Source organism: Macrotis lagotis, chromosome 5, assembly GCF_037893015.1.
Source record: "Macrotis lagotis isolate mMagLag1 chromosome 5, bilby.v1.9.chrom.fasta, whole genome shotgun sequence".
Taxonomy (NCBI): Eukaryota; Metazoa; Chordata; class Mammalia; order Peramelemorphia; family Peramelidae; genus Macrotis; species Macrotis lagotis.
In genome coordinates, this window is record NC_133662.1 from 184957231 (window position 1) to 184971286 (window position 14056).

The following is a 14056-nucleotide window of genomic DNA, read 5'->3' on the forward strand; positions in this document are numbered from 1 at the left end:
GACTGCACAACCTGAATTGGTAGTAGGCAATGTCTTATGGAAATTCTAAGGAGGCCCACTGAATCACCAATACCATCCTGATCACTCAATGCATAATGCTGGAAGTTTTCACCATCAGAGATTTACCCTCATTAGTCAAGGACTTTGACTTACTAATAAAATACAAATATTCCTAGAAGGATAATGCTGTTATCAGTTAATTGCCCCTTAGAACTCTGAATCCTTTCTCTGATCAGGTCCTAATGAGGATAGGAGAAGGAATGGAGAGAAATCATAAGAAAGATAAGTATCTGACAGGGAGGGGAAAGTTCTGTCACTAAAGATAGGAAAGTGACTAAGAGTGGGAAGCCTGCAGAAACCATCTTCACATCATCACTCTGGAATGGTTATACCTTCCTACCCACTCTGTATTGTGCTATTTTGGGGGTTTGAGAGGCTTAAAAAGGAAGAGATATGATCAACTCCTGATGCAAGACTTCATTCATAGTTTCGAATTATTCACACCAGGATTAAGTAGGATGCTGCTTCTCACTTGTCAAAAGGATAAACACTTCAACTGGGGAAAAAAAAAGCTATAGTGGGCATGTAATAATTTTAAAAACTTGAACAGAAATCTTCTATAAACTTTATTTAACCAAATGATACAGAGAAAGAACTTCAGAGTCCTGCTCTGCTGAAAAGTAAGGTTTCCACTGCAATTGATTTTCCTTCTAAAAATAAGTCCTATTCATGTCTAGCATCTGTATTAATTCCTTTCCTTTTGGGGGTTGGGGGTTGGCAAGAATGAAAGTGAGGGTAGAGAAGGTAATGTTATTTAAAATGATATTGTGTAAATGTAAATTTGAGCTCCTTCTAGGGAGAGCTAATTCCAGATTAAGACCATGGAATCCATTGGATGAATTTATCACTATGATTATGTGAAAAATTATGCTTTTACCACTCATAACTTCCTTTTATTTGCATGTGGACCTTAAACTGGAGCAAAACCAAAACATTTGCAATAATTCCATGAGAATATGCTATTGAAAAGGAAGTCTAGAAGTAGGCTGAGAGATTCTGGAAGGTGGACTTCCTTATAGAAAGAGTTGATCATAGGTATAACTTTTTCATAAAAACAAGAGGAACCAAAAAAATTGCAGTGATTAGTGAAAAAGTCCAATGGGGAAATATAATAAATTGTGTCAGCAGAAGAGCCAGGGAAGATTAAAAATTTTTCTCAATGTAGATCATCTCTAGTGTTCATTATTAGTCAATTAATAACTACTGAGAGCTTCTTTGTTTGTTTTTTTTTTTTTAGATTTTTCAAGGCAATGGGGTTAAGTGGCTTGCCCAAGGCCACATACATGGCTAGGTAATTATTAAGTGTCTGAGGTCGGATTTGAACCCAGGTACTCCTGTCTCCAGGGCCAGTGCTCTATTTACTGTGCCACCTAGCCGCTCCTACTGACAGCTTCTTACAGGGTGTTATGTTAAATGTTGAGACAGATACAAAAAAATTTGAGACCTGGTCTGTTCCCTTAAGAAGCTAATTGTTTATTCATTCATCCAACACAGATTCATTAAGTTTCTACTCTGTGCAAGGCACTATGTTACATGCTTGGAATACAAAGATAAAAGGAAAATAGTTGTGGCTAGGTGGCGCAGTGGATAGAGCACTGGCCCTGGAGTCAGGAGTACCTGAGTTCAAATCCAGCCTCAGACATTTAATAATTACCTAGCTGTGTGGCCTTGGGCAATGAATAGTCCTACACTTGGGCTCAGAAGATCAGCTTTACAGGTACAGGATACATTTTGTAAAAAATAGATATGGAGTTTTTATAGAAGCTACCTCAGTAGGAATCAACAGTACGGTAGAGCATCCCCCCCCCCCCAAAAAAAAAAAATCTAATGCTTGGGCTATAATACTGGAGCAGAATTCTGAAAAATCAGTTGAAATGACTACTTAGTGTTAGATAATGCTTGATCAGCCAACACTGGAGTATTAAATCCAGTTCTTAGTGTCATATTTTAGAAAGGACATTGAAAAACTAGAGTGTCTAGAGGGTGACCCTGATGGTGAAGTCAAAGGGACTGGAGAGAGGAAGACATTGGAGAGCAAGGAATGAGATCTTTAATGATGAAGAGATGAAGAAGAGAGATGTAACTTGTACTTAGACTCATAGGGCAGAGCCAATACTAATGAAAAAAGTTATAATGGGAGAAGTATTGACTGGATACAAAGAAAAAACCATTCAAGTAGAGCAATTCAAAGAGGAATGGACTTTTCTTGGGAGGTGGTAGGTTCTTCTTGAATATCTTTAAGGAAAGTCTCCATAAACACCAGTCAGATTGTAGATAGGATTCTTGCTTCTAGGGTGGGTTAAATGATTTCTGAGTTCCCTTTTTCTTTTTTTAACTTCTTTTCTTTTTTAATTTATGAAGTTAAACAAGCATTTCCATAATAAAGTAGAATTAAAAATATAATTGCACATGACACTGCAAATTTACTGTGTACATTGTTATCTCTTTTATGATTCCACAGTCATATATATGTTTGAGTGTGAATATATTAAAAATATGGGCATTTGCTTTCATATACTATATAGCATATAGAATACATTTGTCAAATGACATGTACATACAATAAGCACTTCACTTATGAATTACATACGAACGTAACACATAAAAAGATCACAGCCTAAGTAAAGACATAAATATTTCTAATTTGAAGGAACAAGGTCCCCTAATTTTGCTTAGCTCCTCAACATATTTATATATGAAGGCAAAAAGTAAACCTTTTATTGTTTTTTTCCAGACAAATAACTTTTAATTTTTTTAATGCTGAGCATCTGTTCCCAGGAAGGTTATAACCAAGGCTAAATTAATTTATAGTTGTAGGTTACCAAAAAAGTAAATTGCCTAGTTTTAAGTATCGGTGGGCTCATTATCTGATAAGGAGTCAAAAGGAAGTCAACCTCCTTTATAGGCTCCTTTAAGAATTTTAAATAACCACTAAACTGGCAAGCCTTCCCAAGAGCAGGTATTTGGCAATGCAACTTAACAATTAATGTTTCAGAATTATCCCTGTTTTAATTCATTTCATTCAATGCTCTTTTATTTTTGTAGAACTAGAAAGTATTTAGATAAACAAGATTCATTGCTTTGTCACAAGAGATTAATAACTATACTTTTCCTGTCTTCTCTGACTTTTCTTTTACTATATGTAGAAAAGTTTGCTTCCACACCCCTTTTCTGAGTAGTCTGCTCCACATTCAAAATCACTGCCAGGACTCTTCCATGATTTTTAGCTTATATTTTCCCCTTTTTTGTTAAAAAAAATGAATCCATTGCTCCCTGTCCTATCTTCAGAGACTGTGAATAATTCCCTGTATTTGTACTGAGAGTGTGAAGGTATTTTTAGTCTGTGATCATGTCTCCGGTTGATTCTGTTATTCTCCAGATTGTTAATTTAGCTTCCTCTACATATCTACCTCCCTATCTTCACATCCTTTTTTTTTCTCTTTGCTTAGCATTTTTTTCCTGTGCTTAAAACTATCTTATTTTTAGATTCTTAAAACACTGATATTAGAACAGCACATGATTTCAGGTCTGGTCATCTCCAAATCTAATCTAGGAGCACAAGGCTCCCTCTTGAATTTAAACTAGAACAGCCTGGTTAATACCACATGTGATGCTAAAAAAACCTCATTTTGGGAAGATCACATCTCTAGTTCAGTGGCTTAAACCTAACTTTCAGGATAAAGTAACTGGAGTCTCCCTGAATTCAAATTGTGTAGACGTCTTCATCAGTCTAATGGAGCTCATTTGACTTGGGCATTGGTTCCAAGGGAATAATTCAGGATGATATTTCTTCTTTTTTTTTTAGTTTTTTTTTTTTTTTTTTGCAGGGCAAATAGGGTTATGTGGGCTTGCCCAAGGCCACACAGCTAGGTAATTATTAAGCGTCTGAGGCTAGATTTGAACCCAGGTACTCCTGACTCCAAGGCCAGTGCTTTATCCACTGCGCCACCTAGCCACCTAGCCACCCCTGTACAAATCTATCTTTTGGAATACTGATAGCTCCTTTAGGGCAGAGACTGCTTAATCTTTATCTAGCACTTAGTACAATGTGATAGAAAATACTTGACATAATTTTTGTTTGGTTGATTGTGTCATCTCAGAAAGACGTTTCACTCTGTGGTTCTTCTACTTCCATGCACCAGTAGAATAAAAATATTGACTGTTCACAAAGTTTGCTTCTACAGATGTAATCATCCAGTGATTACAAATATTCATTACTTTAGAAATGTTAATGATAAAAAAGAGTCATGGTCTTTTTTTCTATTGATGCAATTTATGTAACTAAGAAACTCTTCCTGAGTAATGAACACTTGATCACAACACTCCTGGCAGCTATTTCATTTTTAAGGGAAACCCAAACTTATGCATCAACCTCAGATAAATGAGGCACCAAATTGAGCATCATTCATTCCAATATACACAGTCCTCTGCTTGCTTTGTAAGGTGCCTCTGAAATAATTTTAGGTTAGAGAGGGAATGTTGTGCAATTTTCTCTAACTTACTGAACAATCTCTAGTCTTTGAAATAGAATATTTTATGTATACTTCATTAATTTAGGAATCATGTAGATAGTGATTTATGATCCATTGTGATTTCTGAAAGGGAGTGGTTAGTCACTGCTAATATCCCTCAATTCATTTTTGCCTAGTAATCTATAAGACTTTAGATAAATGGGGGTGATAGGAGGAAGGAAAGGGACTGGATGTTCTTTTACCACTGATAACTGAAGTAAAATTAATTACTCCTAGATCTCAATTTTAGAAATTCCTTCTAAATCCTTCTCTATCTTGCCCAGAAAGCAACATTACAAAGGCTGATGCCAATTAGGTCTTTAGGAACCTATGAAATCAATGCTCCACTGGATTTAGATGGTGTCTTCATTCAGCAGTGACCCAAAGATAACATTTGTGAAAAATAGAGGACATAATAACTTCACCAGTAGGGACCTTTGGATACAACTAGCATTAGCTGATCAGCCTAATAGTAGAAATAATGATCAGTGAATCAATCAAAATTTATTAAGCTACTATATACAAGTTACTGGTAGGTATTAAAGGTACAAAAATAAAATGGAAACAGTGTCCTTACTTTCAAGGAGCTTACATTTCAATAGATGAGATGTATATGTACAATAAAGATAGAGTCTAAACAGAAATATGTATATTTACATATATTATAAGCATATATTGTTTACATGCAAAATGAATTAAAAATGAATAAATGAAAAGTTTGGGAAGGAAGAATACTAATGCTTGGGGGAAGGGGAAATTGAGAAAGGCTTCAAGGCAGAGATGTTTAGTGTTTGTTTCAAATACAAGACATCAATTTTTGGATGTAAACCTCATTTAAAAAGCTAATTTTTGCTTAAATAACAAGAGCCTCTTCAGAGGACTCAGGAAGTATGACCAGCCTCAGTTCTAGACATCTTTTGCACATTCCAGAGGAGCAATATGCCAAACAGTTACATATTTAGGTTGCCATTCTATTTTCTAGCTTTTTATTCCAATCACCCCAGACTTGTCATATTCAGTCCCATACCTGCCTTATGTTAACGCTGCATAGGCAGTTATTTAATAACTTGACCTGCTTTTCCTTTTCTGGGAACCCTCCTGGTGGATGTCCTGACACTGCAATAACACTCATAGTCACTGCAAAGAAACCAATTTGCTCTGGTCCCTTAAATCACTGTACATGTCCCTCCTTTAACCTTTCCTAATATGTTCAAGATTTCAGAAAGGCATTACTTATAAATCTAGCAGCTGAACTCACAAATTTATATTTTCATCTATTTAAACACATTCTTTATTGATTGAGCAAATCAAGATAAATGGGGCAAGAAGCCATAAACTCCTGATTCAAATTAAATCAACAGGGTTTGTATCTCTGGCTTGTGTCTTTCCTGACAAAGCAGGGTGTTTCAAGAGTCTGAAGCATGCAGGGTGTCTTAAATGAGCTTGCTTATTGCTTTAGGATTTGTCTTCTTGCAAAGGTATTTGTCTTCAATAAATAACTGTGAGTTTTAGTTCTGATCCCTGAATTGGGAACAATTTTTCAGTAGTTATTGTTTTGCATATATTTTTTTAAAGACCTAATCAATGATAGAAAGTGTACACACACACACACACACACACACACACACACACACACACACACGTATATTCCTACTACTGTTACTATTTGTATTCATTGGAAAGGTGCCACTTTCTCCCAAAATATTCTTTTAACATACCAACACAGTTGTATAAATAAATAGAAAGCAAAGCATCAGAAGACTTAAATGCCAGATATGATCTTGCCCTTTATGTACAAACAAAACTAGTGTTATTTTGAATTTTACTAAAGAATAAACTCTGAAATGAGTATCTCATATATCCAAATCTTCAATTTAGTCACTTTTCTTTTTAGTTTTTTGGCAAGGCAATGGGGTTAAGTGGCTTGCCCAAGGCCACACAGCTAGGTAATTATTAAGTATCTGAGGCCTCATTCGAACTCCTGACTCCAGGGCTGGTGCTCTACCCACTGTGCCACCTAGCTGCCCAATTTAGTAACTTTTACTAAACCTAGCATCAAGTATGAATCTGTGGTCCACAAAACTGAACTATCAGTGAGGGTTTAAAAAAGATCCTTTTTGATCATGAAGAGGTGAAGTCAGCTCTGGCTTTTCTGGGCTTTCATAGACGCTGTTAATATAGAATCTCCTTTACCTACTAGTCTTAGGAGGGAGATTGGAAAGGATTTTAAGGGGAGGACACAAGACAGAATTAACTAGAGTTTGGGGTTAGTAAATATGATTTGTTCCCTTTAAATTCCTGTATTACAAAGTTTTTGCTTTGAATGTAAAGGCAATTATATATTTAGGCCAAGGCTTAGGATTTCATTGACTTAAGGAACTTCTGGTGTGGAAATTACCTTTACCAATACAAAAATGACATCTTCTCTACAACTTATTGTCAAAGAGAATTGCATAATAGTCCTGAGAGGTTAAGTGGCTGATCCTGTGACACAGATGAAGTATGGTGTTGAAAGCACCCAGGCACAGATCTTCCTGATTCTTTTACTATCTGTAGGTATGTGCATGTGCATAAAATGTATGTGTGGTATTTTTTTTTTTTTTTGGTCCATGCCTATGATTTCACTGATAGGGGAAATTCTATCTACCAAAAAAAGAGTGGTAACTGCTATGTAACTTTTAGCCTTAAAAAATTGCTTGAGACAACTTTGATTTGTACATAGTCATATAAAACTGGTATGTCTTAGAGGTAGGATTTAAACCTAAGGCTTCCTGACTCTAAGGCTTTGGTTTACAATGCTATGTCATATCTGTGCATATAAGAAGTATATATACATACATGTATGTATAATGTTTTATGTACTTTAAAGTTTACTTATCTTTCTACACATTGATTCATCTCCATAGAAAGAAGTAGAGTTTCATAGGTTCAGAATTGAACGAAAATTCAGATTATTTTGTCAATCCTCATTTTACCAATAAGGATACTGAGATTAGTGAGGTAATAATTTGCCTAAAATCATCTAGGGAGAAAGTAGAAGAGTTAAGATCTGAATCCAGTTTTCTGGCTCCAAACCCAGTACAGCCAGGTGGCAAAGAGTATAGAGAATTGGACCTGGAGTAGGGTAGACCTGAATTCAAATCCATCCTGAGATATTTACTAGCCTTGTGACCCTTAATCAGACATTTAATCTCCTCAATTTCCTCAACCATCAAATGAAGATGATAATAATAAAGATATGATAGATAATTGTTATCTATTATTATAAATTTTATTACCTAATAAAGGATCCTTTATGGTATACCTAGAGCCTCACTGATACAGGAGGAAGGGAAACCAATTCAAAGCTGAGACTCCTACAGCAGTCAGACCATCTCCAATATTCCTGTTTCCTATAAATCAGGTCATAGAGTAGAATGAATGATTCTACTAAAGGCCAGTGAGAAGGATGCCTTGCACAGCAGACTCCTCACTATAATAAATATAATTGTGCAAGTCATACCACCAATCACACCTGGCTGGTTGGTGCTGTCCTTTTTAATACTGAAGGACAACTATTATTATTATCATTATTATTATTAATATTATTATTATATGTAATATATCCAAATATTATAAAAAAGATAATAGTAAAGCTAAAAAATAAAGACAAAAAATAAATCTACCTCACAAGTAGATTGTGAGAATCAAATAATGTTTGTAAAATATTTAGCATAATTCTGGGAAAAAAATAGATCTTTAATAAATGGCTATTTCTTTTCCTTCCCCTCCTACCCTCTCCTTCCCACTGTACTAGATTCAAGAAAGCAAGAACTATCTTCCTATTACCTTAGAGTCCTAGCATCCAGCAGGTACTTCATATATGGTTGTTGAAATGTATATTGATATAAAACATTTGTGTTCCAAATTCACTCTTTCCCTATCACTCCTCTTCCACTCACTGAGAAGGCAAACAATTTGATATAGATGAGACCACGGATGGTGAGTGCCACCTGTGCATGTGAGTATGACTAAAAAGTCTAATAAATGGCTAACCAACTGCAGGAGTAGTAGATTGCACAATATTTTGCAACAACTTAAATTGGGACAAGTCAATCTGTATGAAAATGGGGGTTGGCATTTCTCAATATAATAAAAATAATAGGTCACATTACATCTGCACAGCATGTTATAGCTTCCAAAATACTCTCCTGACAACAACCCTGGTAGGGTAAGACTAAATGCAAACAAAATCTAACCTCATTTTTCAAATGTGTCAACAGGAGATGCTGATACTGCAAAAGAATAGTTGACATAGGCATTTTTGCTCAATCCTAGCAACTCTGGTGGGAGAGTTTCTTACCTTCACAGCATACTCGGTATCAGTAGCTTTATGCACACATCTCTTGCATACCGAATATGAGCCTACTCCTATGTCCTCCTTGATCTCATAGCCATCTGTAAAGTGAATATTGTTCCCATGTAACTGCTGTGGAATGAAAACAATAAAAGAAGGAAATGTTAGAATTAACTGTCATTAAACTAAAGTAGAAATCTTACTTACTGAATAAGAAAGGACCTAAGTTTTACAGTGATGGAACTGGATTATTTAAAGATCTGTCAATGGAGCATAAGCTATGGTAGGTCTTTTATATTAGAAAGACAATAAATATGGACTGGTGACAGAATATGGGTCTATAGTTGAGGAGCAAAGTTATACAAAGGTCATCCCAGTTTTGGTCATGAAGCCATCTCCTCATACCCCATAGCAATTCATTAAATGAACCGTGGGTTCCATTCTGACTCTGGAGAAAAGGGGGCAGAGAATCAGACAAGTTAACTGCCAAGTGAAGAACTTTTTGTCCATGATAACATAAAACTTGTTGCTGTTTATCCTTAATTTTTGAAGAAGACCAATGACATCATGAAGTTGATGTCTTGATTTGCCCATGTGAGGCATAGCTGTACAAAGTCATTAACCTCAATCCCGCCTCTTGAGACATCAAAGTCCAGTGGTGAGACAAAAGTCAAGATGATTAGAGACGGTTGGCATTTTAAAATTAAGATCTTTAACTTAAGAAAACTTAAATATGAGGAGAAGAAAGCTTCCTGTCTGAGTTTGTGGGCAGAATAGCCACAATGATGAGATCATAGAGCTTTTGAAACACTGAAAGGAACTTAAAGGTCATTTAGATCTATCCTTTCATTTTCTGGATAGGAAACCAGAGGTCCTTGAAGGCTAAATGCTCTACCCAAGGATTAGTGGCAAAGACCCAGGTCTCTTGACTCCTAGAATAATGCCCTTTCTATATGCCAAGATACCTTTATTAGTCACATTCCCTTCAAAACAGCTGAGTTAATAAGAACTTTGAAAAAGGAATACAATGAAGCTGGAGTTTGGAAGAACTGAATTCAAGTCCAGCTTCAAACAGTAGCTGTATGACTCCAGGCAAGTTACTTAACCTCTGTTTCACTCAATTTCCTTATTTATAAAATGCAGGTAATAATCACACCTACTTCTCAGAGTTGCTATAAAGTTGAAACGAAATATTTATAAAATTCTTTGCAAACATTAAGATACTATATAAATAGGGGTGGCTAGGTGGCACAATGGATAGAGCATTGACCCCGGAGTCAGGAGTACCTAAGTTCAAATCTGGCCTCAGACACTTAATAATTACCTAGCTGTGTGGCTTTGGGCAAGGCACTTTAACCCCATTGCCTTGCAAAAAAAAACCCTTAAAAAAGATACTATATAAATGTTAACATCATCATCATCATCCAGTGAAGAAGCATCTATGATATTGATGTTTAAAGTTAGCATCTGACTAGAAATATCTTAATGGGAGCCAGACTCCATTACTTCCAGGTCACATTTTGATGTGACCACTGTATAAAATGAAGTGTATCATGTCAAATATTCAAACGTATCAAGCAGACATTTTACATATCTAGAATATATTTTCAAGGGACTCTAATCTCTTGATACAGAGCTCTCTTGTCTAGTTCAAACACTCATTAAAGACATCCTGAACTTGGTTTCTAACTATTCATAACTTTATGACATGGTTACACATAATTATGATTAGTATTCAACAAAATTGAATGTCATCATTTCCAGAAGAGCAAATTCAAGGTTATCTTTGGACTACATGAAAGATTGGCACAAGGGATGCTATCCTAGGTTGCAAAGATCTTCTCCCAGGTTTGGGTCCTGGTAAAGTGGTAATGTGGGTAGCCTGAGTTATCACCTCCTCACAGTATAGTCCAAATCTCAGTGGAGTCCTCTTGTTCTTTGTCTTACCTGATGGTGCATACCTATTTTGTTCTCTTCCTCTTTTCACTGCTGAATATTTAGTCTCTAAACCCCTCAAGGATTGGCACTATCATTTCTGACTCTTGAGTGGGCTCTTTGTGGCTACAAACAGTGTGGGTCTAGTGGATTCTCACATTCCACAATATGTCTGTCCCCAGTTCTTCCTTGAGAGATCTTTCCAAGTGAAGAGAAAAACTAAAACTTGGATATTTTCTTCAATGGTAAACATTATTCCAATGACATTGAAGAATTTGATCTGTTTGTGAACACTAGATTTTGCTAAGAATAAGTCTCTTTATTTATTTGTGTTTTTTTTAGGAGTTGGGGAAGGCTAGATAAAAAGGCTTATTCCATTTAAAATGGGAAGGAAATCACCATATCTATTTTCCAGAGGGTTTTGTTCCCTGGAACTAATTTGCAAAAATTTTCCTGCATACTTATAAGAAGTCTGATCCTGAGACCTGGTACTGCTAAAACTATTTAAAAAAGAGTATTTTTGCTTCTTTGACTATATTTGAAAGACCATTAATTCTGCCTCATAAACTGAATTCCCCCAAAATGAATCTAACTTTTTAGTTAGGAACTTCAAGGCAGACACTCCTTTTGTTAAATTGATTTGAATCGAATTCTCCTCCTCCTTTTTGTCAGAGTAAATGATAGAACCGTAGATGAAATGGTGCCACTTTGGGAGGTCTAATGTCTTCCTCTATCTGGTCTCAAATATTTGTCTTTTCACTCACACTTAGTGTGAAAACCTTTAAGACCCTTTCACTGGGTCTCAATGAACACAAAGAGAACACATCATTATGATATTACCTTCACAAGTGAATAGTGTGAATTGGACCACTGAAAGTTTCATTAATTGGGGATTTATTGAACACAAATGAATCATAACAGGTGTTACCTGCACAATTGGATGGACCGTGACTTTGTGTAGTTCTTGTGCAGATTCTTGAACCAGGCTGGATGCCACAAAGCTGAATCCTCTAAAAAGATGGTGAGCATTGGCACTTGGAGGAACACCAGGGGAATCTGCAAGTGAACCAATGTGATGATAATTAGGATTAGATGAGAATTTTTTAAAATAATAATTGTGGTATAAGAGCAAGGACAGGAAGTGAAGGAAGTGAAGTGGGAAGGAGGTGGGGCTTGTAAAATGCAAAACAAAAACAAAATTAACTTCAAATGTGCTTAGTAACCAAATGCCTTAGAGTTATTGGATTTTTTAATTTTGAGGTGAGAGATGTATGTAGAATTGGAAAATGTAGGACAAATCTTGGCTGATACCCTTCAGTATTTCCAAGTTCATTTGTGGTTAGTGCTGCAACCCCATTATTCTTTTTTTAAATAGAAAACTTAAGGTTTTAATGTAAGCTGTTTTATCTATATTAGCAAAGGTTAATATTTCCAATAAGGATTTTATTCCTTGTCTCTTCTTCACTATTCTGTATTTCACTTACCCTGGCACTCAAGACTAACAATTACTTCCCTACATTCCTCAAAATATTTCAATTCTAGGACTATGCTTCCCTACAGGCTTCTCTGGTATAGACTGCTTTAATTTTGTCTCAAAATGTATCATTTCAAGCATGAAAATGTGATTTCCACATGTGGCATTCTATCTACTACACTATATATGTGGGCTCATTATTCTTAACTTCATTAAACAGAAAAAAGTGGACACTAAGGGGGGTGTTTGCCTATCCTGGAGGCAAAAACCTTCATTTTTGGATGTCACTCAATAATCTCTCCTGATGAAGGTATGGATATCACCAGAAATTATGCATGTAAAAAGAGAATCTGGTGTCACATGATGCCTACAATATAGGTCAAATGATTAAATGATCCCAATACTTTTATCAATTGAATGTCTTGCGTAGTTTGTGTTGAAGGATACAAAATAGAAAAATGATTGACATATTACATGAAAATTATGGTAAATTGGTGTCAATTGCTCTAACTTAAATTTTCATCATGAGCATTTTCAACATAGAAATAGGCAAATACTACCAGAGTTCAATTTATTGCTTTATTGTCTGGATCTAATGAAGTGATGGAGAAAATAGCAATAATTCAGATTAAACTCAAAAATGTGTCATGTTAACATTTCCCTGTCCCTTGGGAGTGAACTGCTAAATATGTATCAGCATTTTCCTTAATGAAAACTATTTGCATTTATGACATGATGAAGTCAAGTGAGATAACATATATAAATAGGCAGCTAGGTAGCACAGTGGATAGAGTTCTGAGCCTGAAGTAAGGAAAATTCTTTAGGGTTCAAATCCAGTTTCAGACACTTAGTTGTGAGGCTCTGGGCAAGTCACTTAACCCTCTTTTTCTCAGTTTCATCCATAAAAATGAAGATGAGGAGGAAATTCCATTCTAGTATCTTTTCCAAGAAAATCCAAGAGGGGTCATGAAAAGATAGACAGATGTGTGTGTGTGTGTGTGTTTGTGTGTGTGTGTGTGTGTGTCTATGTATATATTCATATCTATATACATATATATATATGTGGGTGTATATATGTACACACATATATAGCATTTTGCAAATATTGAAGTTATATAAATGCTATTATTATTATTAACATAAAGAATGTTTCCTACTGCTTAAAATAATATATTTTTGTTGTTGTTCAGTCATTTCAGTTGTGTCCAACTCTTCATGGCTCCTTTTGGGGTTTTTCTGGTAAAGTTACTAGGGTGGTTTGTGATTTCCTTCTCCAGCTCATTTTACAGATGAAGAAACAGAGGTAAGCAGGGTTAAATGATTTTTCCAAGATCATACAGCTAGTAAGTATCTGAAACTGGATTCGAATATTGGAAGATGAGTCTGACTCCACATGTGGGATACTTTCCACTGCATTATATATATGTATATACATATATATGTGTATATATATATATATATATATATATATATATATATAATTATTACCTTTGTTAGTATTGTATATTGTTTAAAGAAAATTTTACAATAAGAATTTTAAAATATTTGTCCAGTCTATTCACCATTTCATTTCATAAAATAAGTTGAAGTTTAACAGTATTATACCTCCTATAATATTTTAGGAATAATAATTATAGTAGAATATATAATAATTTAACTTTTACAAAGTACTCTGTATACAGTTTGCTATTTGATCCTCTCAATATTCCTGTGAAGTACTAATAGTAAAAATGTGTGAAA

General features: G+C 35.2%; 1 protein-coding gene across 4 annotated transcripts in view; it reads right to left on the reverse strand.

Moving 5' to 3' along the window:
- The window catches only part of RPS6KA2 (ribosomal protein S6 kinase A2), a 455741-nt gene that overhangs the window by 28044 nt on the left and 413641 nt on the right, over positions 1-14056 (reverse strand). For all 4 annotated transcript variants that reach the window (XM_074188016.1, XM_074188018.1, XM_074188017.1 and 1 more), the window contains 2 exons: positions 11771-11898; positions 8914-9039 (listed from right to left, as the gene is read on the reverse strand). In XM_074188016.1, the coding sequence (XP_074044117.1) occupies positions 8914-9039; positions 11771-11898 (254 nt within the window). The remainder of the gene's footprint in view (positions 1-8913; positions 9040-11770; positions 11899-14056) is intronic.